At 54.5% G+C, this 26,913-nt stretch overlaps 1 protein-coding gene across 1 annotated transcript; it reads left to right on the forward strand.

Moving 5' to 3' along the window:
- The first annotated feature begins 5,886 nt into the window (after positions 1 to 5,886).
- On the forward strand, positions 5,887 to 26,813 carry SSU72 (SSU72 homolog, RNA polymerase II CTD phosphatase). Its single transcript, XM_079778198.1, has 5 exons — positions 5,887 to 6,274; positions 15,027 to 15,170; positions 24,213 to 24,352; positions 24,604 to 24,722; positions 26,520 to 26,813. The coding sequence occupies exons 1-5, from the start codon at positions 6,096 to 6,098 to the stop codon at positions 26,619 to 26,621; spliced, it is 684 nt and encodes a 227-aa protein (XP_079634324.1). The 5' UTR covers positions 5,887 to 6,095; the 3' UTR covers positions 26,622 to 26,813.
- The last annotated feature ends 100 nt before the right edge of the window (positions 26,814 to 26,913 follow it).

Genomic DNA, 26,913 nt, shown 5'->3' on the forward strand with positions numbered 1-26,913 from the left:
CTGCCTCCTATACGCCCCATGCTGGGGGTCAAGCCCACAACCTGGGCATGTGCCCTCATCGGGAATCGAACCATGACCTCTTGGTTCATAGGTCAACGCGCAATCATTGAGCCACGCCAGCCAGGCTACCAGTTGTCTTTTCAAATCTTCATCTTTTCCAATGATCTCAGTAAAAAAAAAATCTTCCCCATTTCTAATGCAGGATGCTCTTTCATAATTTTTAACATTTCTCTAACTCCGTTTAGCTTACGATGAAATATCTGGTTGAAATTCTTGGATTTTCTGAGTGTCTTTCTGGTGTACCTTATCTGTAGAGATGTTAACCAGCCAGTGTGGCTCAGTGGTTGAGCATCAACCTATGAACCAGGAGATCACGGTTTGATTCCTGGTCGGGGCACATAATTGGTTGTGGGCATGATTCCCAGTGGGTGGCGTGCAGGAGGCAGCCGATCAATGATTCTCTTATCATTGAGGTGTTTTTTTTTCTCTCTATTCCTTCCTCTCTGAAATCAATAAAAATATATATTTTTTAAAAAGAGAGATGTTGCTGAAACTGGTTTGGCTCAGTGGATAGAGCGTCGGTCTGCGGACTGAAAGGTCCCAGGTTCGATTCCGGTCAAGGGCATGTACATTGGTTGCGGGCACATCCCCAGTAGGGGGTGTGCAGGAGGCAGCTGGTCGATGTTTCTCTCTCATCGATGTTTCTAGCTCTCTATCCCTCTCCCTTCCTCTCTGTAAAAAATCAATAAAATATATTAAAAAAAAATAAAAAGAGAGATGTTACTATGCTTCTTATCCTCTTTTTTTCTGATACTAAGTCTGAGGGATCAATTGCTACTCTGTCCTGTCTCATACAACACAGAGCATTTGCCTGAGCTCCTAGGTGGGGTGTGGTGGGTGGGCGGCAATAGCTAACTTCCCAGCTTACTACAAGGCCTCCGTGTCTGGGATGGGATGCGCCACCCCCTCCCCACCCCACCTGTCTCCTCCTTCCTTGGCCCAGAGTCTGTCCTGCTCACTTGGATTCTAGTCTGACAGATTCTCCCCTGCTGCTCCCTTCTTCCCCATCAGCAACCACTGATGCGTCCTTACCTTCATGTTTTATCACTTACCTCGAACATGGTATTGCTGATCTTGCTATTTTTTCCTTGATACCACATCTTTTTATTTTTTTAAATATTTTTGTATTGATTTTTATTTTTATATTTTTAAATACATTTTATTGATTTTTTTACAGGGAGGAAGGGAGAGGGATAGAGAGTTAAAAACATCCATGATAGAGAAACATCAATCAGCTGCCTCCTGCACACTCCCTACTGGGTATGTGCCCGAAACCAAGGATAAATGCCCTTGACCAGAATTGAACCTGGGACCATTGAGTCTACAGGCCGACGCTCTATCCACTGAGCCAAACCGGTTAGGGCAATTTTATTTTATTTTTAAATATATTTCTTTATTGATTTCAGAGAGGAAAGGAGAGGGAGAGAGAGAAACATCAATAATGAGAGAGAATCATTGATCGGCTGCCTCCTGCATGCGCCCTACTGGGGATCCAGCCCACAACCCGGGCATGTGCCCTTGGCTGGAACCGAACCCGGGACCCTTCAGTCCACAGGCTGACACTCTACCCACTGAGCTAAACCAGCCAGGGCGCATCGTGAATGTTAACTAACTTAGGTAGCTGCATGTGCTCAGTGGGGGCCGTGCCAAACACAGTCCTAGACACGCACCTCTGACTGCTTTAAATGGCGTACATGTGCTGCTAACACGGCCGTGTCCTTTGTTGAAAAGAAATCCTTACTTTTGATAACCTCTGACCCGTGTGCTTTTTTTCTTTTTCTTTTTAATATGTTCTTACTAGAGGCCCGATGCACAAAGATTCATGCAAGAATGGGCCTTCCTTCCCCTGGCTGCCGACACCGCCTTCGCTCTGGCCAGAGCCGCCCCTCTGCCTTCCCACACTGCCCAGAGGCCGTGAGTGGCTGGGGTGGTGCGGAAGGCCTGTGTCGTCGCCATGGTGATGACACAAGCTTCCCGCCTCCAGCCGTTGGGCACCTGCATATGCAAATTAACTCAACATCTTTGTTGGGTTAATTTGCATACTCACTCTTGATTGGCTGATGGGCATTGTGAAGGTATGGTCAATTTGCATCTTTCTCTTTTATTAGTATAGATGGATTTCAGAGAGGAAGGTAGAGGGAGAGTTAGAAACATCAATGATGAGAAAGAATCACTGATTGGCTGCCTCCTGCAGGCCCCCTTCTGGGGACCCAGCAGGCAACCCAGGCATCAAGCCCCCAACCCAAGCCCCCAACCCAGGCATGTGCCCTGACCAGGAATCAAACCGTGACCTCCTGGTTCATAGGTCGACGCTCAACCACTGAGCATGCCAGCTGGGCTAGTTCAGCCTTTAATAAGCACAGAGGTAAAGGCTACTTGAGTGAATTCAACGTCTGAGGGAAGACCAGACTTTCCCTTAAAATCAAGTTAATTACACGCACAGACTCACCTGACTTGGGGGAGCACATCTGGATTCTGCTCTGAGGGACAGGCTGTGGGAAGGCTGCGGTAACTGCTCAGTGGAGAGCCCCACCGCGTTTTCATTTTGCTAAAAATCCCTTTCAGGGCGGTGTGATCCAGCAGGTCTCCTCCAGAGCGGGTGCCGCCTTCATGGACTAGCAAACACAGCCGACATCACGCAGAGAATCCGGGCTGGTAGGTTTGAGTAACCAGGTCAAATCCTTCAGCAACTCTGTGAGGATCCTCAGTCACCTTAGGGAAGTCCCCAACTAGAGTCCAGGGGGCATAGGAAGCTTGGGGTTTATTAGGACCCTCAGAGGGCTCAACTTTAAAGGGTCCCGTACTGATAGGTTCAGAGGAGGGAGTGAGAGGAGGTTCGGGCGGAGCTGGAGCCCGTGGCAAGGAGGCTGGAGTGGAAGCCAGATGGCTCCAGCGGCGGAGCCTGAGAAATGGGGGTCCGGGGGGAAGGCAGGCCGGCACCAGCGGCAAGGAACGGGAGGCTTCCGAAGCCGTCTTCTTTCTTCAAAAGCTGGTTCGGCCCTGGCCGGTGTGGCTCAGTGGATAGAGCGTCGGCCTGCGGACTCAAGGGTCCCAGGCTCGATTCTGGTCAAGGGCATGTACCTTGGTTGCAGGCACATCCTCAGTAGGAGGTGTGCAGGAGGCAGCTGATCGATGTTTCTCTCTCATCGATGTTTCTAACTCTCTATCCCTCTCCCTTCCTTTCTGTAAAAAATCAATAAAATATATTTAAAAAAAAAAAAAAAAGCTGGTTGGCTTCAGTGAATTCTAAAACTATTTTGTGAAGAGGCAACTTCAGATTCCTGGTAATGTTTGGAAGCCTCAAAATGCCACTCAAAACAGGTGTCCCATTTGGCAATTTCAGAGCTGCGGTTGTCCAATTAAGTTTTTTAAAAAGTTTGGATGCTCGGCCAGCATGGCTCAATGGTTGAGCGTTGACCTATGAACCAGGAGGTCACAGTTCGATTCCCAGTCAGGGCACATGCCCAGGTTTGGGGCTCAATCCCCAGTGTGGGGTGTGCAGAATGCAGCCAAATCAATGATTTTCTCTCATCATTGATGTTTCTTTCTTTCTCTCTTTTTTAATATTTTTATTGATTTCAGAGAGGAAGGTAAAAGGAGAGATAGAAACATCAATGATAAGAATCACTGATTGGCTGCTTCCTGCACGCCCCCCACTGGAGACTGAGCCTGCCACCCAGGCGTGTGTCCTTGACCAGAATCGAACCCGGGACCCTTTAGTCCGCAGGCCGACACTCTATCCACAGAGCCAAACTGGCTAGGGCCATCACTGATGTTTCTATCTCTCTCTCCCTCTCCCTTCCTCTCTGAAATCAATAAAAATATATATTTTTTAAAAGTTAAGTTTTGGAATCTCAAATGTTTCCCGTAACTACTGAGAACCTAAATTACTTTTGGTCACATTGTCCATTTAGTTAAAAATGCACATGAGGAGGGGCGGTGGTTTTTATTATTATTTTTTAAAATATATTTTATTGATTTTTTACAGAGAGGAGGGAGAAGGATAGAGAGTTAGAAACATCAATCAGCTGCCTCCTGCACACCTCCTACTGGGGATGTGCCCACAACCAAGTTACATGCTCTTGACTGGAATCGAACCTGGGACCCTTCAGTCCGCAGGCTGACGCTCTATCCACTGGGCCAAACCGGTCAGGGCGGGACGGTGGTTTTTAAACATAAATTCAGCCAGGGTCTGTGTAGGCAGGAGACCTTGAAAATATTCAGATAACTGAGACCATAGACTTTTCTCTAGAACAAGGGCCCAGTCTAAATCAGCTCAAGCAACCTGCAGGCTCAGGACTGGCCAGTCCCCCTGAGAACAGTCTCCCTTTAGAACAGCCTGGTCACCGAAGGAAAGCCGAGGGCCTGCCCCGGAGAGAGCCTGCTGTCAGTGCTGTCAGTGCACGCAGACCCAGGGGAAGGGCCTGCGACTGAGCACCCACCTCCGTAGGCAGAGGTCAGGGGAAGGGGAAGGCGGAGGTCAGAGGTCAGAGGCTGCCACAGGTACGTTTAATTAAGGGAAACCACATAGCGGACTGCGTGCCTTGGGTGGCAGCGAGCTGCGTGGATCCCGGCACCACTTAGCAGGCACTGGACAACTATCCCGGGCACCGGGAGTAGTCCCGGGGCTAGTTCGTGACTCTTCCCGGTGCAGGTAACAGCCCAGAACCCCGCACACAGCGGGAGGCAGGGAATGGTACCGGCTTGTTTCAGAACAAAATTATCGTTCTCCTCCCCACCTGGCCAATGGCTGAACGACAGTCTCCATGGGACAGTCTGGTTCCAGATAGAAGCTGACGGACAACGACCGGCACAGAGAACCCGTCCCGAGACACAGCCTGGCCCGCTGGGGATCAAGCCAACGTGCCAAATGAGAGCCCAAACAAACATGGCCTTCTAACAGAAAAAAAAAAAGAGACAAAACCCCCGAAAACTCTAAACAGATTCCCGAATCATGCCTGGAGAGCTTCAGAACACAAAAGCAGATGGTCGGATCCAGGAGAACTTACCCTTGAGCTCCCGAGCCGAGGAGGAAAACGGAGCTGAGCTGGCTCTGTGGGCGCCGCACCTGTTTGCTCACCAGACCGGGAGCTATGGGGACCAGGGGTCTTCTCTGGATCCCGGATGAGCCCCAAATATGCCGGACGTAAGTAAAAAGTCGGCCAGGTGTTCATTCAGCAAAAAGGATTTATTTAGGGGTAAAAACAAAAACAAACAAACAAAACAAGCTGTAGGAGCAGCCACGGCCAGCCCGGTACAGGTTTCCGCCCGGAGGAAAATGGAGGAAGTACATTCGAGAGCGGAAGAGGAAGTTAAGGACAGGGCCAGCCACCACGTGGAGCTGGGTCCTGACCCCAGAGCCGTCCCTGCGGGGTTCTCCCGACAGCGGGGGTGCGAGAGCCCTTCCCGCAGCTCTGCCTCGGTTAGGGGCTCTGTCCTAAGTGCTGACACCGGACATCATCTGGGCTTCCTCTCTCCAGACACGCTCATGCCTTTATTTAATGTTACACTTTGCAGGGTTTCCGCGGGAGGGCGATGGAAGGCAGTGGCGCCGGTCCCGGAGAGGCGCGGGCAGCGGAGGGAGGGCAGGGAGGCTCTGGGGTTGGCCGAACACGAGCGCCCCGGCGGCAAGAGCGAGAACCCGGGGCCCAAAGGGGTTCTGGGGCGCGTAGAGCCGCCCTGACCTGCGCCAGGTCGCGACCAGCCACCTCCCACGCCTGTGGGGGCCGGCGTGGCGTCACTGCCGGCGACAACGGCGGGACGTTCGCGACGCCTCACGTCACTCTCGGCGACGGCGGCGCGGCCTTGTGACGTCAGCACGCCGACGCGGCCGGTGGGCAGTTCCTGTGAGGAACGCGGGCCTCGGCTGCGCCCCCTCGGAGCAGAGGCGAGCTCGCCAGCCCGGCGCCCGTTGGTGGGCCTCCCTCCGCCCGCTGCCCGGTTTCAGACCGCGCGGGGAGGCCTGCGGGGCGCCGTGTATCCTCCCGCGCCGCGCGTCCCGACGCGGTACGTCGTCGGCGCCGCCGCTTGGCGTCATGACTTCCGGGAGCCGCGGCCGCCATCTTGCTCGCGCGGAAGAGCCGCGCCTGGGTGGGAGTCCCGAGCGGGAGGGAGCGGACGGTGAGGCCACCGCCATGCCGTCGTCGCCGCTGCGGGTGGCGGTGGTCTGCTCGAGCAACCAGAACCGGAGCATGGAGGCGCACAACATCCTTAGGTAGGCGGGCCTCCGCCCTGGCCCAGCGCGCCCCGTCCCCCGGCCGATCCGCCGTCCCTCCGGCCCGAGCTGGGCGAAGGCTGCCTCTGCTCTCCCCGGCCCGTCCGGGGCCGGGCGGTCCCTGAAGGAAGCCCGGGGGGCTGCCCGGCCCGGGCTCTCTGGCTCCGGGGCCGAGCGCTGCGAGGAGTGGACAGGGCTCGGTCGGCCGCGCGGTGCCCCCACGTGTGCTTAACTTCGCGGGAAAATTCAGGTTCTAAGTTAAAACGTTCCCGCGTCTCCGGAACCTCAGAGCTCCTAGGAAACCCGGAAGGCTGGTGCTCCGTGCGCCCATTTTGCACGCACGTCTGTGCGTCTGAAAATAGTGCGCCTGTCTGGGCTCAGACGCCCGGTTAGGGTCTAGAGACCGCAGTGTCTGGCGACTGTCCCCAGGGCGAATCGTCATTTATCAAATCTGTTGGGAAACCTGCAGGACATAATCTCAAGACAGGAAGAGGCTTTTTTTAAAAAAAGGGAAATGGCCTGTTTTGTCAACGTCAGGAATTTGCGTGTTTGCTTCTAGCCACACGTTCAAGTCTCATTTAAAAAACCCTCCCCACCCCCCGTGAAAGGCTCCAGGCGGTGGTTTCTGGACGGCAGTCGAGTTGGAGCGTCACGTTTATATTTCAGTACTAACTCCTCTTCGGGGACCTGGTGTTGTATGTCTTTAGTAAAAGTTTATTTCTGCTTGACAGAGTTTTTTTTCCTTGATCACTCTCATTATTGTTCAAGTTTGGTATATACGTCAGTATTGACAGTAAAAGTCGAATCTGCCTTTTCTCCCAACGTTCCTGTATGTGGATATTAAAGGACAGCAGTGCCTGGCTGCTTTTATCAGTCCTGCTTGACTCCTGAGTAACGTGGGAAAAGTAGAGTCCCCACACACACACTCTCTGGTTTCCCTATTGAAGCTGGAAGTGTCCAGTGGCCATGATCTGCTAATTAGTTTGATTCTTCCCAACCAACATCGGCCACACTGTCCACAGTACTCACTTAATGTCATTTGTGGGTAGCGTGTGATATGCTTTGAACCTAAGAAGTCTATGTGCAGGTTATATTTAAACTGTAAAGATATTTTAAAACCAGAAATACGCTAGAATTACATTGTGCTGGGTCACACCGCCAAACTGCATTATGTTTTTTATCATTAAAAGTTGGGTAAATTTAAGCAGCAGAATGCAGCATTCACACTCCTGGAAAATTACTCAAGGAAACTGATATTTAATGTTTTTAATTATAACAACAGGTGCTGTGGAGACCACCTCATCCTGCTGGTTCTGGCTGGTGATCCTTTGTTTAAGTCCTTCTGCTATTAAGTATTTGTGTAATAAAGTTGGGATGAAATCTTAGAAAAGAAAAAGTCTTAAAAATTCTCTGCAGCAACTTTGTTAGTGAAATCAGTTTCAAAGTCATGCCTGTCTGATGCCCTGGGCTGGTCCTGGGAGCTCAGTTGGTTAGAGCATCAGCCAGATAACACCAAGGTTGTGGGTTTGATCCCAGGTCAGGGCCCATACAAGAAGTGACCGACGAGTGCATAAATAAGTGGAACTACAAATTGATACACACACCCCCCCCCTTACCCTCTCTCTAATATCAATAAATAAAAAGTAAAAAAGATAGCAAGTTCTTAATAGCTCATAGTGGTGGGAGCCAGTACAGCATTGGGTCTCCTGTGGAAAGGGGGGCAAAAAAAAGCCAGAGTAGGAATTCTTTTTTGTGCTTTTACCCAGTTTACTATCTTTCAAGTTTACTCATCAAGAGGGCAGAATGAGGACAAAGGAGGTAAGTTTAGGGTAACATGTTATTCCTATGGTGAATGTAGGTTATTTTAGGCATGGCTCTTTAATTTCTAAAATGCCTATTTTGGGGGGTGTTTTCCTTTGTTAAAAAAAATAATCTTTGTTTGCAAAATTCTCACTGAAGAAAATATGGAAGATGAAGATCACTCAAAATACCATTTTTCTGTGTCTAATACCTACACTTAAAGGGAGATCAAAATGAAGCTCTGTAACCTCTCCACATCATGTTGTGAACATGGTCTGATTGCAGTACTCATTTCTGTGTGTTTTTATTATTTCTTTATTTGAGAGAAACACCGATTTGTTGTTCTGCTTATTTATGCATTCATTGGTTGCTTCTTGTGCGTGCCCTGACCACCCCCCACCAGGGATCAAGTCCTTGGTGTATCTGGACGACACTCTAACCAACTGAGCAACTTGACCAGGGTCACTTTCATTTGGGTGCATTGAGTTTGACAGCCAGCGTTTGGGAACCTGCGGTCCAGGAGTCCAGAGGGACCCTGGGCAGGGTGACTTGTAGCCAGTCTCCCATTAATAGACATTTGGGTGTCCTTGTTCTATTTTGCAGTTATACAATGTCAACATCCTTGTGCCATATAAGTATCTGCACATTTTCTGGTTATGTCTTTGGCATAAATTCCTGGAGGTGGAGTTGCTGAGTCAAAGGTAGACATGTTTTACATTTTCATACGTTTTTGCCAGACTGCCTTCCAGAAAATACCTATTTTTAAAATTCTCATTTCCTCACCATCTTTTCATGCTACCAGGGCAAAAGTATGGATCTCACCTTCCTTTATGTTTAAATTGCTTTGATATTGAACAGTTTTTCATGTATTTCTCACTGTTGAAAAACTACTTACGTCTTTATGTATTTGGATTTTTTACAGGGTTTAAAAGCATCTTCAGAAACTTATTTGAAGGTTTCTGTTACAATTAGAGCTTATGAAAGTCAGATTTAGAGACTTAGGCCTTAAAGGTGATGTTTGTGGAAAGCAAAGAAAAATGTGGTAGGTGGAAAAAAGCAAGAAAATTGTGTGCAGTCTGGTTACAAATACAAAAGAGTATGCATAGGAAAACAAATGAAATATCAAAAAGAATATGGTTACCTGAACACACTCTGTAGGTAGTTTATCAGTGAAACCCTGTTTTATTTTATTTTTGCCCTGTTGAAAATCAGCTTGGACTGCATTTATTTTTGACGTCGAATACAAGTAATAATGAGTGTTGGCACTTTCTAGAGCTAGTCAGAATGTTCCCTGGGGTGATCATTTTTATCTTTTCAGATTAAAATTTTTCAAATACGAGTCGGGCGGGGGGCATTAGGTTTTTCAGGTGTTGGAGGACTTGTATGCTTCCAGAGAGACTCCTGTTCTTTGTGGATTAAGATTTCCCTTTGGAGCCAATTAATTTTTTGTTCCAAGCTACCTCCTACGTGTTAAGAGGCATGTTGATTTTTGGAAGCTACGTTTCTAATTGTACATGTAGCAATTCAAAACACATTTTAAAGACAGACTTCTGTGAGTTGCTGGACTGAGTTCTCCGTGTTCTCAGTCACAACTCCCTGGCTGTGTGGTTTTGGGAAGATGAGCAGGGGCTGCAAACATGGGAGAAACAGGTGAGCCCATCTCTGGAGCTCCTCTAGCAGGTGCTGTCCCGGCCTCATCTGACTGCATCTGGGCACCCTTAGATGCCCACACTGACAGGGGAAGAGACGCCACCCAGAGCAGGAAGCCCCAGCTTGTGAGAGACCCTAGGGGCTCCGGTCACTGTAGATGTGACAACCAAGACTCAAGATGGGAAAACCTGGGTTGAAGGAGGGATCCGGGGGGTGGGGTGGGGGGTGCCACAGTCAACCGAGGTCCTGCAGTTCTGCGATCTGGGTGGTGCTCTCACATCTTCACACCATGACCAGAGCATGTGGGCCCCAAGCCACACGGGGAGAGAAGGCGCTCGGACCTCCTCCCAGAGGGGACATGTCTCAGGCTGCCGGAGGGTGTGTGGTCACAGCCCTGGCACATCTCAGACATAGGGTGCTCCCACTCAAGGTGCCAAAAACCTCTGGTCTGAGCACATTTACAGAAACTTCTTATAGGGTGGGTCGGCTGGGTCCTGCGGCCTCTGTGGCTGCATCTTCGATGTCTCGGTTCTGAGAACTTAAAGGAAAAAGGAAGCTGACTGGAAATGATGTGGGTCGGTGACCGGGTCTGAAGTCGGGTCCTGGAATGGCAGAGGACCACGTCCACCTTCATGGGCTCTGAGGGGCTGCATGGTTTTTGTCTTCAGAAGCAGGACAGGGTGGAGAGTTCCATTTGAAGGTGAACCTTGAGACAGAACCCGGCAGACTAGGCACAGGAACAGCCCCGACGGCCGAACCATTCTTCCCTGCATTCGGGTCCTCTCCGGCCTTTCCCGACGCGGACAGGCGCCCGAGCAGGTGCATCAGGTGGTGTGCGTCCCTGCCAGGGACTGCCTTCTGTTGGTGCTGGAAGGGAGCACATTGATGATTGTGGTACTGGTGCTGTGTGGAGGGGGAGCCCCCAGTGGCCAGCAGAGCAAGGTGGCCTGGGAGAAGACGCGGTCCAGGAACGAGGCAGGTGGGGTGTCCAAGCAGGGCACCAACCGGGCAGTCTAAGTGGCACGTTTGTCACCAGTTCAAGGCACAGATCTGCTTAGAAGCCGCTCGGTTTCATTCTTGGCCTTGTGGGATCATAAGAATAAATGAGATCATAGAAAATGTTTATTGGAATGTGTTTAGGGCCCACGGTTTGCTAGTGAGAACATACATTTTATTGGAATGTTTACATTTCAGAAGTGTGTCTTCCCAGTCCTGGCGGGCTCACAGTGAAATTGCAGGCAGGCATGTCGGTGAGACAGCTTGGGAGCAGCTGGCTGTGTTCTGTGGGCATGAGGCCACGTAGCTGGCGATGGGGCTGAGGAGCAGTGCCTTCCTGTGTGGAGGGACACGGAGGGACCCTGTCCTCACAGGCTGTGCGCTCAGGAGGCTGGAGGGCTGGGCTCGGTCTTAGCCAGAGCAGTGCTTCCCAGTAGGTCAGGGCTCACACTGCAGTACTAACCTCACGATGCTTCTGGGGTTCTCTTTAACGTTAGCATTCCCTTAGTCATTGGGGAGCAAGGGAGACCGTTCACATCCCCACATTTAACATGGTCTCTGATAGGGTTTGTTTATCTCAGAGGGAGAGGGAGAGAGAGAGAAACATCGATCAGTTGCCTTCCCCTTTTGTCCTGACTGGGAATCAAACCCGCCACCTTCTGGTGTACAGGACGTGCCCCAACCATCTGCGCCACACCGGCCGGGGCAGATAGGTTCCTTATGAAAGATTTTTATACTCGTGAAGGCGTTGGATAAATACGGTACTTGTCTGGAAGGTTAGATTAACATAGAAAATAGTTGGCCGTTGAAACAAAGCCTGTTGTCAGGAATTTTATTCTAGCCCGCAGTTCCCTTATGTAAGAAACAAATTGTCACGCTGCTCGGCTGTCACACGCAAGATGGGCTGTTAGGTCGTTGCACCAGCTTAGAAGAAACAGTGCTTCGCTGCTAATTAGCCTTTGCCACTTGTGAGCATTTTGCTGGGAGAGGAACAAACTGCATCCGTCTTATTTTTAAACGTGTTTGGTGAAGATCAGAGTCTGCAGGGTGGTGAGGACGGCAGCAGGCAGTTCCTCTAGAGAAGCCAGCCAGGAGCCTCGTCTGGGCGGCGGGGGGAGGTAGGGCCCCCGTTACCTGGGGGATGAGTTACTTTGAGGGATAAGGAGAGTGTTCCATCTGGACACCCAGTGAAACCTCAGACCCAGCCCGACGTGCTGAGTGCGGGAGACAGGCCTGCCAGGTGGTCCCCCCCAGGTCAGACCCAGACAGCTGCAGCAGGTGGAGGGGAAGGCCCTATGGGTGGGGGTGGGGGGTCTCCCAGAAGCCTCTGGGCGTGCTACTCACTGTCCTGTGTCCTGGATGTTTTATTTATTTTCTCATCCCCCCAGGATCTGAGGAGAGAGATTTGGGTCTGTTTTGACCGCTGCGTGTCCCCAGCAATGGTGAGCTTCAGGAAATACTGTGGAATCAAATGGAAGGTGAACCTGCTGCCAGAAGTGGTGGTTTCTCGTGTTTGAAATGTCACCATTGGGGCTTCCTGACTCCTTTGCTGTGGCTCGGATGCACTCACTGGATAGATAGTTCATCAGTGATTTCGATTTCAGGAGTGGCTGTGCTTAGGCTCATTTTAATACATTCTTTAATTGTTTTTTGTTGTCGCTTTTAGAGAAAGAAACATTGATTTGTTGTTCCACTTATTTATGCATTCATTGGTTGGTTCCTGCTCTGACTGGGGATTGAACCTGAACTTTGGTGAATCAGGACAATGTTCTAACCAAATGAGCTAACCGGCCAGGGCCTAAGAAATTGTTTTTTAATTGATTTCAGAGAAGAAGGGGGGGGGGGAGGGAGAGAGAGAGAAACATCAATGATGAGAGTCATTGATTGGCTGCCTCCTGCACACCCCTACTGGGGATCCAGACCCCGACCCAGGCATGTGCCCCGATCAGGAATCAAACCGTGATCTCCTGGTTCATAGGTTGACGCTCAGTGACACAGAGCCACGCCCGCTGGGCTCGACTGTATTTCTTACTCCGACCCCAAAAGATTCTCTCCCCCGAACCTCCAGTTTCCTCATTGCAGACACAGCTGAGACACTGCAGGGTGCATTCCAGACGCCCTCAGGTACTGCGTGTTTTGTTTTCCCGTGCACGTAAGTCATGTATATGTACGCTGCACTGTAGTCTGTTAAAGTGTGCATAGCATTGTTTAAACCAACAATGTCCATACCTTAGTAAAAACACTTTATTGCTAAAAAGTGCTCATCATCATCTTAGCCTGCTGGAAATGGCACCGTAGCCCTGGCTGGTTTGGCTCAGTGGATAGAGCGTCGTCGGCCTGCGGACTGAAAGGTCCCAGGTTCGATTCTGGTCAGGGGCACATGCCAGGGTTGCGGGCTTGGTCCCAGTAGGGGGCGTGCAGGAGGCAGCAGATCAGTGATTCTCTTATCATTGATGTTTCTCTCTCTCCCTGACGCTTCCTCTCTGAAAGCAATAAAAATATATTTAAAAAGAAAAGGGCACCGTAGACTTGCTCGACACAGGGTTGCCACAGGCCTTCAGTTTCAGTGTCTGCATGCTGAGTGGGGCGGTGTTTCTGTATTTGGTGTCACGTGACTTGTTTAGTGCTACCGCCAGAAGGCAGGGCTCGTGAAAGACGTGCGGGCTCTGGAGACAGACCCAGAGTGGTCCAGGTACGTGTTGAGCAGCTCCTTTCACACTTGGGGTCACTCCTGGCCACCAGCTTCCTGGCCACAAGTGTTCTCTCCTGGTTAATGCATCCCTTCGGCCCACGTGCTTCTCGGCTCTCTGTAGGACGCCCGGGCCTGGCTGCTCCCTCCACAGGGACGACCTTGCCTTCTGCTGGGCACAGGCCTCAGCTCCACGCCTGTCCTTGGGGAGCTGTGAGTCTCCCCCATGGCTAGAGAGGCAGCTCCTGGTCCTGTTGGCCCTGACCCGGTGCCCGAGGGGCGAACGGTGACGAGTTGGGCGAGTTGGCTATGGGCTTCTGGGCGCCCTGCTCTCCCATAAGTCCCTCTGCCCTCGGGAGGAGCCGTGAGGGTTGATGGTCTCACGGGCTGCGGAGAGGGTAGGTCTGAGGAATAATTCACTCTTTCCTTGAGATGGACCTTTTCCCGTTAAATAGCCAGTAGGTTGCTGGAGCGTGGGCAGCGCCGTTAGGGAACTCCAGGGGAAGTGGCTGGTGGGGGCAGTTCCTGGGGGCAGTGGTCAGCTGTGAGGGCAGCTCAGGGGAACGTGACCTCCAGAGAAGCAGGTGCCGGCCAGCCTTGCGTGACCATGACCCCTGTGTGGAGTCGAGCAGGTAGAGGGCTCGTGTTGCTGCCTGGTTCCCACCACCATGGTTGGGGTGACCTTGGTCAGGCTTGTTGGTGCTTTGACAAAAGACTCCTTTTCTTGTATGTCACCTGGGTTGGCGAGGGGCAGGGTCGGGACTGAGGAGGTGATGGCCCGTCCGCTCGGTGGCGGGCCTGTTGCCTCTGGTCACAGCACACGCTTGCAGACATCCTTACGCCTGGCAGTGGCAACCAGCGGGGACGTCCCAGCTGAGGTGCCTGGCCCTTGGTTTGTGGGTCATTCATCTGTTTGCCCGTGTTCTCCGACCAGTTCTGGGGTTCAGTGCGCGTGCTGCCCCTCACCCTTTCTCGGTGGCAGAAAGTGCCCTGCTGTGGGGGTGGACCTGCAGGTTCTGTCTTGGGTGGTTGGGTGCTACTGCCGACCGTTCTGGGGCTGGTTGCAGGTGCATGCAGGGGGCGGGGGGCTCCCAGAAGTGAGGGGTTGGGTGGAGATGACACCGGCTTTCACATCTGGACACCCGGATGCCAGCACCTTATCCAGCGGCTTGTGTCCCGTTCGCCACCCAGCAGCCATCTCTCATGGCCCGCTGCGCACTGGGCGCTGCTGGGGGTGCGGGGCAGGCAGTGGGAGAGAACCAGCGTGCAGGCAGCCCTGCGTCTCCGTTATTTTCGGTTTTGTCTTTTTTTTTTTCTTTCCTTTTTCAATACTCAGTTTATTTTTTATTTTACTTTGTTTTGTTTAAATTTCTTTATTGATTAAGGTATTACATATGTGTCCTTATTTCCCCCTTTACCCCCCATTGTCTATTTTTTATGTAACATGTTACATGACTCTTTAAAATTTGAATAAAGTGCTTAAAGTTAAGTATTTAAAAACGTGTTCTCGAATACCAACAAGATACTCATTTTGTTTATTCCCATCTTGCCCCTTGCTTGTAGGGTCAGTGTCTGGCCTAACCCAGCTGTGATCTTTGTCTCCTTTGTGTCTTTCAGCAAACGGGGATTCAGTGTCCGGTCCTTTGGAACAGGGACCCACGTGAAGCTTCCGGGGCCAGCGCCCGACAAGCCCAATGTTTACGATTTCAAAACGACCTATGATCAGATGTACAACGATCTCCTTAGGAAAGACAAGGAGCTGTATCCCAGCGGGTCACCCTTTTCAAGACCCCAGGGTGGTGGTCTGTGGCACAGGCATCGCGCTGACCCCATGTTGGGATCTGGGAGGCGGGTGGATCGTGGCCGCCGCCGCGTGCTGTGCTGAGTCCTCTCATCTCAGAGAACTAAGTTTGCGTTCCTGGTGCTGCTTGGACAGTGCAAGGGGTGGCACCCTGGGGGCCGTGGACATGGAGGGCAGGCAGACGGACACGTGAAGTCCATGGTGACAAGGTCACGATGTTACACATTGGATGGGGGAGGGGAACTGCAGGGCCGCCCGCTTTCCTTGCAGGCAGGTGTGTGCCAGTGGGTGTGCACTGACAGCACACCAGCCGCTGCACCCACCCCCACCCCTGGTGATGCTCTGGAAGGTCAGGTCCATAAAAGGCCTCGTTTGTGAGCAAAGAGGGAATGATGATTTGAGGGAACTTGGCTTCACATCATTCACATCAGGCACAGACAACAGGCTGGATCTGCTCCTTCAGACTCGGGAAAGAAAAGGTTTTGTGTTTTGCTTGTTTTTAGCTTAAATAGCACATTTACTTTCTCACAGTTGAGTGGAGAAATCCAGGACCGAGGTGCTGGCAGAGTTGGTCTCTCCTGAGGCCTCTCTCCTCAGCTTGCAGATGGCCATCTTCTCGCTCTGTCCTCGTGGTTTTTGAGGAGAAGGTACTTTTTAAACAGTCTTTGTGAATGTGGCACGGCTGTGTGTGGTTAAGGTGATCGCTGCCGGGGTTTTGACCAGGCACCTACCACCCTGTGCTGCTGTGGACTCCTGGGCCTCTGCTGTCACTGCGTGACGTGTGGTTCTCAGGGTGGAGCCCAGCTGAACTCGGGTGAAAGGGATGTAGCACCAAATGGAACGCTTGGCCTCCATGTTGGCACAGGTGTTAATAGGCCACAGGTGTTCTCTGTGCATCTAGATTCGTTAGCCGGAGTGGCCCGGAGGTCTTGTAGCCGGTGTAAACCCCTGCTCTCCTGCCAGGCTCCAGGCAGATGTGGGTGGGGCACTGGGGCAGAAACAGGCACCTCCTGTGGGTGCCGCAGTGGGCAGTTGGGGGTCTGGGTGGCCATGGTGGCTGTGACTGATCTGGATGGCACCTGGAGCCAGTCCCCCGGGTGGCGTGCCGGGCGGGCGGGAGCCCTTGCGGGGGGGCGGTGCATGTTCTCGGGCCCTCTCTCAGAACCCCTGGCAGGGCCTGCGTTGGGGGAAGCTCCCGAGTGTTTCCGGTGGTGAGTCCTCACCTGTGTCCTGTCTCCACGTTGGAGCAGCTGCTCTGCTCACATTCGTGGCCGAGAAGGGAGGCTGGGCGCAGGCTCGCCGAGAAGCAGCCTCGGGATCTCCGGGTCCTTGGGGCGGAGGCGCCCTTCGCCTCGCAGCAGCGTTACCCAGGGTCCCTTTTCCGTTCAGTTTAAGCTCACACCCACGGGAGAAGCGAGGACGGGGTTGTGTGCTTGCACACTCCCAGTGCTCACAGAGGCCCTTTCACAGCAGCAAGCAGCTGACACATCTTTAAAAGACAAAATCCAGAGGGACTCTGAGCAGGAGGGTGATGTGCGTGTCCCTGACGGCTCAACAGGGGCAGATCCCATTCCTCGGAACTCAGTGACCCCCCAAGCATCTGTTCCAAAGAAAACTGCACATGTGTGTGTGTGTGTGTGTGTGTGTCCGTCCGTCCGTGCATCCGTGCATGCCTCTGCTGTGTCAGGAAGCCGGGGGGGGGGGGGCGCGAGGAGGGGGCTGTGCCCATTGTCACCAACAGTACTTGTCTCCAGGCGACCCTGTGTAGGAAAGCCCCCTTTCCTCTTGATTGCCCCCACAAAGCTCTGGGCGTGGGGGAGGCCACCTTTGTTGCCTTATCGACCTCACTTGGGTGGAATTTCCGTCTCCTGGGGTGTGGGGGAGGAAGCAGAACAACCTTGTGCTTGGTGCTCGACCAGTCATGGAGGGTATCTGCTCCAGAGGTCACTGAACACTGCAAATGCCCAGGGTGAGGGAGGGGAGTGGCATCAGGGGCGTCGCCGTGGCAATACAAGAGGAGATACTGGATTATCGATGGGACACGCATCTAGCTGCAGGGGGGCCTAGCGATTTGCTTGCTTCCTCATTTGCTCCTGATTCATGCAGCTGAGAGCAAAGCCCTGTCCGTGCCTGGGACAGGGCCTGGCTGGTGTTTGCAGAAGTGGCGGTTATAACCAGTAGGAAGCTAGAAACATATTTTAAGATGTAACATGGGGCAAATGAATTTTCTTTGTTGTTGATCCTCACCTAAGGATATTTTTTCCATTGATTTTTTAAAAAATATATTTTATTGCCGAACCGGTTTGGCTCAGTGGATGGAGCGTCGGCCTGCGGACTCAAGGGTCCCAGGTTTGATTCCGGTCAAGGGCATGTACCCTGGTTGCGGGCACATCCCCAGTAGGGGGTGTGCAAGAGGCAGCTGATCGATGTTTCTAACTCTCTCTTCCTCTCTCTAAAAAATCAATAAAATATATTAAAAAAATAAAAATATATTTTGTTGATTTTTTACAGAGAGGAAGGGAGTGGGATAGAGAGTTAGAAACATTAATGAGAGAGAAACATCGATCAGCTGCCTCCTGCACACTCCCCACTGGGGATGTGCCCGCAACCAGGGTACATGCCCTTGACCAGAATCAAACCTGGGACCCTTCAGTCCACAGGCTGACGCTCCATCCATTGATTTTTAGAGAGAGGGGGGCGGAGAGAAAGAGACACATTGATTGGTTGCCTCCCACACCCACCCTGACCGGAGCTGGGGATGGAACCTGTAGCCCAGGTACATGCCCTTGACCGGGAATTGAACCCAAGACCCTTCAGTGTGCAGGCCGATGCTCTTAACCACTGAGACACACTGGCCAGGGCCAGCAAATGACTTCATGGAGAGACAGGGTTCTGGAGGCAGCCTGCATCTGCCCGAGCAGCCAGGGCCTCAGGTCCCTGCGTGCACTGACCTCATGGTATTCCCAAGGACTGGCCTCAGTAAGGTTTGGCCATTTGTCCCATTAGGAGCCAAGGACTTGATTAAACAGCGGGTGTGGCTTTCTCCACCAGCAGGAGCAGGAATGAGGTTAGTCACAGTTCATTACCACTTCCTATTGGGGATTGTCTGCTGATAGTCCAGGAAGCCTGTGTTCACCTGACCCTCCAGACGAAATCTCTTCTGAGTTCCATTCACGAGGGGAACTCTGTTGTGTGCAATCAGTCCATCCAGAGGCAGCCCGTGGCTTCCATGTGTCTCAGCAGCTTCCAGAACGTTGTTCCCGTCCCGGTTCTCCCAGCCCCGGCACTGCCCACCTTCTCAGTGGGTGCACTCTGGGCGGTCTGTAGCTGGAGACGTGATGTGTGTCTCCTGGCCGCTCACACCAGCAGGGTCTGAGGTTTCCATGGTGTGTGCATCGAACAGTCTTTTTTTTTCTTTTTGAGAAGCCAAGTTTGTTCCGTTTCTTGCATTTGAAATATTGCTTGATGACATCTTTGGCTTCAAACTTCGTTTTTAAGTGCACATTTTTTCCCTTGACAAATTTTCTTCCCTTTGCCACGAATTGGCTGTGAATACAGAGTGGCTTACCCCTAGTGTTTCCTGTGGGCACTCGTGTAGCTCCAAGGGGGTTTCCATTTTCCACATGAGCTTCCTCCCAGGGAGTCGCAGCTCCCGCCGAGGCGTCCGGCTGAGCCTGGAGCGTCCTTGGAGAGCCGTTGGTGAAAGATGGTTACTGTCTTCCGGTGTAAGAGGACCAGCCTGTAGCTGCGTGGACTCGCGGGCCCGGAAGGAGGGGCTGGGCTGTCAGGAGGCTCTGGGCTGTTTGAAACCTTTGGTGGATAACAGCTTTGTAAATTACAAACCCATTTGCCTTAAAAAGCAAGTAAAAGCCTGCCTCTAAGCATGTTAGTGGGTAGTGGGTTTTAGCATGTGACCAGTTGTCCCTAAACATGGATTTGAAATTCGAATGTAACCCTTGCCTGAATTCTGACTGTCTGCATGTGTATGGACTGAGCACAGGAGCCCGTGTCCAGCATGCTTCTGTCTCCCGGGTCTCCTATAATGAGTCGCTATTCTCCATCTCCCGTTTCGTTGTCTTTTAGGCCTTGGCTCAATTTGTGTGTGTACCCACTTCTTCACTGTGTACGTTTTCTTGTCTTGGGGAAAAGGCTAAAAATAAAAATGACTTCTCACACTGTATGCCCCACAGCCTCCTGACCTCTGTGCTGGGTGTGCGGTTAGTGGACACAGCAGCTCGAGAGGGGCCATGTCCAGAAACTTCTTTGGGTCTCATCAGCCGTGTTCCCAGCTGGCCCGCTTTCTGGTGCTGTGCTGGGGGGGGTGCAAACAGCTGCCTGGTCCGCCCCCCAGGCCGGGCTCACTGTGCTGGCGTCCCTGTCGCCCGCCTGGCCTGCACGTGGGCATTGGGCTCTCCTTGCTTCCGCTGCGTTGGACCCCGTCGCATTTCACCCTGGTCGGCAGCTGGTGTTTAAGTGGTTTTTAAAATGGTGTTTGTTTTTTAACAAGCTGAGCAGGGCCGAGGGCTGGGGTGAAGGAGGTGAAGGAGGAGACATACACAGTGCCCTGGCCATGCTCACTGCTGTGCACACTCGCCCAGGCCTACGGGGTGGACCTGCGCCCCGACACCAGGTGTGTGGAAAGTGGGTCGCTTGACCTAACGCCAGGGTGGTGTGGGGCCATTGCAGACCCAGCAGAGCTGGCTGCCCCTCGTCTCAGGGCAGCGGGACAGCACCTCTGTGAGCGGACTCAGGGGTTCCCACATTCTCGCTTGTGCAACCTACGTGCTTTGCAAAAATTGCTTTGATTTCTGAAACGAGCTTGAATTTATTTCCTAATATAAATAGTGCTGGCTCAAAAGCTTTTGTTGAGCAGTTCTGAGTGTGGTTTGAGCTCCCAGCTGGCCCCACAGCCCTTTGGGAGGTTCCCCAGCTTAAAGCTGCTCTTGGCCATTCTTGCTCTCCCCATGTGCCAAGGGCTCCCCACAGGCTCCTGCCCTGGTGCCAGCCCTCCAGTGGGTGATGGGCTCCAGGATACACCTACCTGGCTGGCAGCCGTGGGAAACATCTTGTATCCGTGCTAGTTCCATGCTTTGCCAGGACAGTGTAGGGTGGGACAGGCCCTCTGGGGTGTCACCTGTAACCGTGACGGGAGAGGGGTGGGCTGCTTCTCTCGGTCATGGGAGAATTGGGAAGGAGAGGGTGGCAGCCACTCCTCACCATGGGTCTGGGTGGGCTCCCCTGGTCCCACTGGGTGTGCTTTGCAATGATTCACACGTGTGGTTCCCTTCGGCCTGTTCTCCTGAATCTGAGCTCCAGGTCGCGGTGGCCGTGGTCGTGGCCGTGGCCTGTGATGTCTAACCGGCGTTGGAGGGCTGGGTGTGGGGTTTCAGGGGTGCGGCCCTCCTCCCATGGCAGGGAAAACTTTCTGGGGTTGAGTTCAAAGAAAGGGGGCCTGAGAGATGCCAGGCTGAGCAACCAGGGGTGCCAGCCTACCTGGTCCTCAACCTAGAGCTCGTCGGGCCACGCCCCGTTCAGTTGGGGCTGCTCACAGGTAAAGGCAGAGAGGTTGCCGCTACGTCATCATAAAATATGACTAAACGAGCTGTTCCTGAGATGGGCTGGGCAGCTTCCCTGCAGGGGAGGAGTCCCTGGACCGGCACAGTGGGCTGGAGTCAGAGGGGCTGCGAAGACACCAGAGAAGGGGGGGGGGGTGTCACTGGCCAGGAGTCACCTGGCTGGGGCTGCTGCTCTGGTGGCTGTGGAATTGGGCTTCCCCATGGCACAGGGCCCTGCTGCCCTCAAAACGGGGGGGAGGGGGTGCGCCTGGGTCTGGGCCCATCCCAGGGAGTGTGTGTCTGAGCTGGGCAGGCGCAGCCTTGCCTTCAGTATCCGCCCCGCCCAGTGCAGCGGGACCTGCTGTGACCGCCCTGGTGGTCCCAGGGCCCTGCCTGAGCCCTGGGGAGGTGTTCCCGTGGGCATTTCTGAACCACAGAAATGAGAACCCCCTGCCTCCCCAGAGGACTTGGCCCCACTTGAGAGTTTGTGCCTGTGCCTGACATTTGTCTGATCAAGTTTAAGATTAGAAGTTAAATTGGGTGACAGGATCCCAGTGCAGAGCTGGCTCCCTGGCGTGGCCCACCCTTAGGGAGTGTCGACCACAGAGGATTTGGGGTCACCTCCGAGGCTGAGGCACAAAGTGGGGACATTGGCAGCATCTGGGGACCAAAAGAAGTCGGTGTCGACCGGGGTGTCCTGGGCTCGTTGAGCATCTGCGAAGCGGCTCAGCCTTCCTGTTGGCGGAGCCCGAACACGACCTGTCCAGCCAGGACCTGAGCAGGTGACTCCACAGGTGCATGGGCGGGGATGGGGGGGTGGAGGTTCTGGCCCCTGGTGGTTAGGAGGGAGCATGGGGGGCTGCACTACTGCCCTGTCCGGGGTGCTGCCTGGCTGCTGGCCCCGAAGCCCCTTTGTGACCAGGTGCCACCTGGCTTGGGGTCAGGGCTGTTCCCGCCACTGGCCTCCCCGCTTCCTGAGGGTGGAGGGAGTCTTCTGCCCGGTTTGTCTTGCTCCCCGCTGCACTCCCTTCCTGCCCTTGGGAAGCGCTCTGTCCACCCAGGACTGGGGCTTTGGGGAGCGGGGGAGGGGGGCAGTGGCAGGCCCCTGCCCATCATCATGGGGCTCAGTGAAGGGGGGGCGGGGGCGGGGAGCCCTGCTGCTAGGGCCTGGACCTTTCTCGGGTTCCTGTGGCACTTTCCCTTGCTCTGGAAATGCTCACTTATCTCCAACCTCAGCCCCCGCCTATCCCCGTGGGACCTCTCTGCTTTGAGCTGAGTGCCCACAGGGGTCTCTGGCCTGGCCCCCAACTCCCACTGCCCACACCCTCCTGCTCCCACCCACAGCTAGGAGTCCCTGCACCGTGGGCGCCAGCAAGCTTCCAGGGACGGCCATGGAGGCAGGAGAGGGGCCCCTCAGGGCTATGGGTGCAAGTGCGAGCCCCCAGGTCATGGAGCAGCTGCTCCCTCTGTGCCCCAAGCAGGTGTCCAGGAGGGGCCGTCGAGTCCATCAGAGCCAGTGGTCTAACTGCTCCATCCTCTCCGTAGCTTGGGAAGCATCGTGGGGTCTGGGAGGCCGAGGTGTAGCAGGAACCTCCCGTGTCACCCAGGCTGTGCTCCTCTGGGCCCAGCAGCTCCTGTTTCACTAACGAGTCTGCAGGGGAGGCTCAGCCAGGCCCCGGCCACAGGAGCGCCTGTGCTGAGGGGGTGGGGGTGTGATTAGACACCTAAGTGCTCGCTGGGGGAGGGGCGGGCAGCCCTGTCCTCCCGGTCCCAGTGCAGCTCTGGGCTTCGGGCTCCCTGTGTCTGCTGCTCCAGGCGTGTGTCCTCAGGCTCAGGGCTGCGTGAGGTACGCGCTGCAGGCCCTGCGCAGCCAGGAGGCCTCCTCGGGCTGCGGAAGCAGGTCACTGACCCAGGGCCTGGGGTCTGCTCCTCCCAGCAGTACGCCCTCACGGCCCCTCCCTCTGGCTCCGGCTTTGCTCCAATTGGGGCTCTGTCCTGGCTCGGGCTCATCCGCATCCCCCTCCTGTCCCTTGTGGTTTGAAGTGCGGGTTCAAGAGGCTCTGGGTCTCTGGGAATGGAAATGGCGGTGGGTTGTGGTTTTCCTGCTCAAGGGCTCGCGCGGCACCTCCGGCCCTTGGTCCTGCTTGGCTTGGCGCAGGCCATACATCCCTGGAATTTGCCAGAAAATAGACCCGAAAGGCCACTGTTGTACTTCCCTGTCACGCGATTGAGGGTTGGGGTCTGGTCCCCCAACGAGGCCTTTTTGCTTAAGGTCCGCCAGTGAGCCTCACCCTCCTCGTGACGTCACCTGAGTGATGGAGGGCGACGTGCAGGAGGAGGGAGTTGTGTGACTGTCAGCCCTGACCCGAGCGCCCGGTGGTCCTCTCCCGAGAGCCGGGCTGGTTGGGTGGCAGGTGAGGGGCTGACCGCAGGCTGAGCCTCAGCCTCATGCCCTCTCCTGGGCTTTGCTGGGTGGCAGAGCGCGGGGCGCCGGCCGTGGCTGGGCACCGGCTTTACGAACTTGGCTGGGAAGTGTCCAGAACCAAACCACCTCAGCTAACGGTCTAGCATTGTTTTAAGTTAAAACTGTTAGATAAACCACTTGAATACATTGTGAAAGGAAGCTCGGAAATACATTGTGAGTGATCTGAGTTAAGTAAATTGGGAGACACTGAACGTAGCACTCTCAATTCCTGCATCAGCCAGTCTGTGTCTCCAATGGAATTAAAGGTCCAGAATGACCCTGACAGGCCACACCCTCTCCCTGGGGCCCCAAGGAGGTGCCTCCAGCTCAGGGGTCACCTGCTTGGCGGGGACCTCACTGCGGGACCTGTGTGTCCGCTCTGAGCTCCGGGGCCCCTTCCACGGTCTTAGTGACCCCGACACCTTCCCTTTTGCTGCTGGGTTTCTGGAATTGCGTTGCTGTTGCTGAGCCAGGCTGGGTGGCGTTAAGGGGAGCGCGTCCTTGCTGACGGTGCTGCGGAGCCAGTCAGGCAGCTGGCGGGTGGGACACGGGTGGCTGAGGTGGCAGGCCTCAGGTCTCTGCTTCCGGAAGCTGTGGCCTGGCCGGCCAAGGTGGCAGGTCCTGACGCCGATCAGGGCAGGGCCGCCGCTTGCCTTGTCGTCTGCAAGGCCTGGGTGCTCCTGCCCGTGGCGCGTGGCGGCTCTGCCTGTGCAGACACTGGCTCAGCTGACTTCATGACGGCTCCCCTAAAGTCCTGGCTGTGGGGCTCAGTGGGTAGAATATTGGGGTCCGGGTTTGATGCTGGTCAAGGGCACGTAGGTTTGTTGCAGGCTCGATCCCAGGACCCAGTCTCTCACATGGACGTTTCTCTCTCTGCCTCTCCCCTGCCTTTCCACTCTCTAAAAACCGATGGAAAAATACCATCTGGTGAGGATTAACCAAAAAGTAAAGTCAATAAATAAAGTTCCTTAACCCGCGCCCAGCTACACACAGAACGGCATCTTGCACATGTTGGACAGGAATAAGCGGATCAAGCCCCGGCCAGAGAGGTTCCAGAACTGCAAAGACCTGTTCGACCTGATCCTCACCTGCGAGGAGAGAGTGTACGACCAGGTGGTGGAAGGTGAGCCCACGGCCCTGTGCCCCTGCGTGTGCCATTCGTCCCTCACCCCCCTCCCCCGGCCCAGGGGGCCCACAGCCACAGGGGGGGCCTGACAAGGGGCTTGGGCCGATCGTGTTCAGGGCAGAGCCTACTGAGTGCTTCGCCAGGACGGGGGGTGAGGTGGGGCCTGGCGTTGACTGGATCACAGCCATCTTGAGGAGGAGGCTTGGTGCTCGGCCACGGCAGGTGACCTGTCATTTCTGGCCCCTTAGATCTGAATTCCAGGGAGCAGGAGACCTGCCAGCCCGTGCACGTGATCAACGTGGACATCCAGGACAACCACGAGGAGGCCACGCTGGGGGCCTTCCTCATCTGCGAGCTGTGCCAGTGCGTGAGTACCCGCCCGCCCGCCCGCCTGCTCGGCCTGTGCCCAGCCCGAGGGTGCCCACGGCGTGAGAGTCGGCAGCTGGCTCCGGCAAGTTCGCCTGGTGTGTGAAGCTGGCAGGAGTGGTGCTGGGGTCTCGCTGCCGTGAAGCTTCGTGTGTCGGGTCAGAGGGCCTGAGGGGCTCTGCGTCCCTTCACTCGCCATTCCCGGCGGCTGGCCCCTTGGCCCTGGGCACCTCCCTGGTGTGGGAAAGCCAGGGCTTGTGCAGCCAGCGCAGCTGTGCTCAGAGCAAAGTGTCTTACGTGTGACAAAAGCACCGAGCACCGAGGCGCCCACAGCCCTGGCTCTGCCCCTGGTCCCTGGGTCTCGGTGAGCTGGCGTGAGTGACAGAAACAGGAAGAAACAAATGGTTGGAGCATTGGCCTCCGCCTCAGGGTCACAGGTTTGATCTCCGGCTGCAGGAGGCGGCCCACCAGGGTCACTCGCGTCAGTGGTTCTCTCTCTCTCTCTCTCTCTCTCTCTCTCTCTCTCTCTCGCCCCCTCCTCCCCTCCCTTCCACTGTATCTATAAGTCATTGGAGCCCGGCCAGCATGGCTCAGTGGATAGAGCGTCAGCCTGCAGACTGAAGGGTCCCAGGTTCAATTCTGGTCAAGGGCATGTGCCCAGGTTGCAGGCTCGATCCCCAGTAGGGGGATGTGCAGGAGGCAGCTGATCAATGGTTCTCTCTTATCATTGATGTATCTCTCTCCCCCTCTCCCTTCTATGAAATAAAAATATATTTTTTTAAAAAAACAAAAATCAATGGAAAAAACATCCTTGGGTTTTAATTTTTTAAAAAAGCTTAACCAAGAAGTTTAGAGAGAGGTGGGCCCTGCTGGTTTGCTCTGAGGGGCCCAGCACAGCTTCTATCCCAGTGGGCCTCATGGTCCCGTGTGGCTGCTGGAGCTCCAGCATTTGTGCCCATGAGCCGGCCGTCGTGCAAGAGAAAAGGCTGCAGGGGAAGACATGTCCCAGAGGTCACACGTATGACTCTGGTCACCCTGGCTAAAGCGGAGTTATTGGGGTGGGGGGTGGCGCTCTTCAGAGGCCAGGACTGGAGCCATCAGTGGCCTTGGCTGCAGTCAGCTGGCCACCCAGGGCTGACCCCTGGCAGCACCTGCTCCTTTTAGGGCCGTGGTTGTCCACCAGGGGCGCCTGGCCCTGTGTGCACACTTGCAGGTCTCACAACTGGGAGGGACGTTGGTGGCAGCCGGTGGGGAGAGGCCACAGATGCTGCTGTACAGCCTGCACAGGACGGTGTGCCCCCCTCCCTCAGGGAGGAGAGGGACTGCCCTTCTGTGCCCGGTGTCATTGAGTGAGGGTCCGTAGCTGCAATCCATGTGATTTTTTTCCCATTTTTTTAATACATTTTTTATTGGTTTCAGAGAAGAAGGAAGAGGGAAAGAGAGAAACATCAATGATGAGAGAACCATTGATTGGCTGCCTCCTGCACACCCCACACTGGGGATCAAGCCCCCAACCCGGACATGTGCCCTGACTGGGAATTGAACCTTAACCTCCTGGTTCATAGGTCGACGCTCAACCGCTGAACCAGCCGCCGGGCTCCAGGGAACATTGGATACATTGGATAGCAGGCCCTGGTTTCAGAGCCCAACCCCCTTCCCTTTGCGCTCCCCCAGGGGAGGGCCTGGGCCACCCGGCATGAGGAGTGGGAAGCTCTGGTCAGCACCAGCTGGGCTGCTCGGGCCTGGGACCTGCACCCCACTCCCCCCTCCTCCCGCTCAGACGCGTGTCTGCCCGCAGATCCAGCACACGGAGGACATGGAGAACGAGATCGAGGAGCTGCTGCAGGAGTTCGAGGAGAAGAGCGGCCGCACCTTCCTGCACACCGTCTGCTTCTACTGAGCCAGCAGCCCCGCCGCCGGCCTCTGGCTGCCTGTTGTGAATACTTGTTCCTTCCCGCCCGTTTGGCCCCGAGGGCTGCTGCCCGAGGACGGCCGCCCTGCGCTGTACATAGTTTGGCCCCACAACTGTCAAGTTCGGTGTCCGACCCCAGTTACTAGTGTGAAATTAAAGTTTTTCTTTAAGCAAAGCAAACACACGGTGTAGTTTACTCCCCGCAATGTCTGTCGCCATTCTGTGTTCCCTCCCCCGACCTGGCTGGAGGGTACAAACACCTGAGAAAGAGCCTCAGGTG

This window comes from Cnephaeus nilssonii (assembly GCF_951640355.1).
Source record: "Cnephaeus nilssonii genome assembly, chromosome: 7".
NCBI classification, from domain to species: domain Eukaryota; kingdom Metazoa; phylum Chordata; class Mammalia; order Chiroptera; family Vespertilionidae; genus Cnephaeus; species Cnephaeus nilssonii.

Bases quoted from the DNA above. Each gene is read 5' to 3' on its own strand.
- SSU72 (XM_079778198.1), top strand. From the start codon at position 6,096: ATGACTTCCGGGAGCCGCGGCCGCCATCTTGCTCGCGCGGAAGAGCCG. The intron at 6,275-15,026 runs GTAGGCGGGCCT...TGTGTCTTTCAG, and splicing joins GAGGCGCACAACATCCTTAG to CAAACGGGGATTCAGTGTCC. The intron at 15,171-24,212 runs GTATCCCAGCGG...ACCCGCGCCCAG, and splicing joins CTTAGGAAAGACAAGGAGCT to CTACACACAGAACGGCATCT.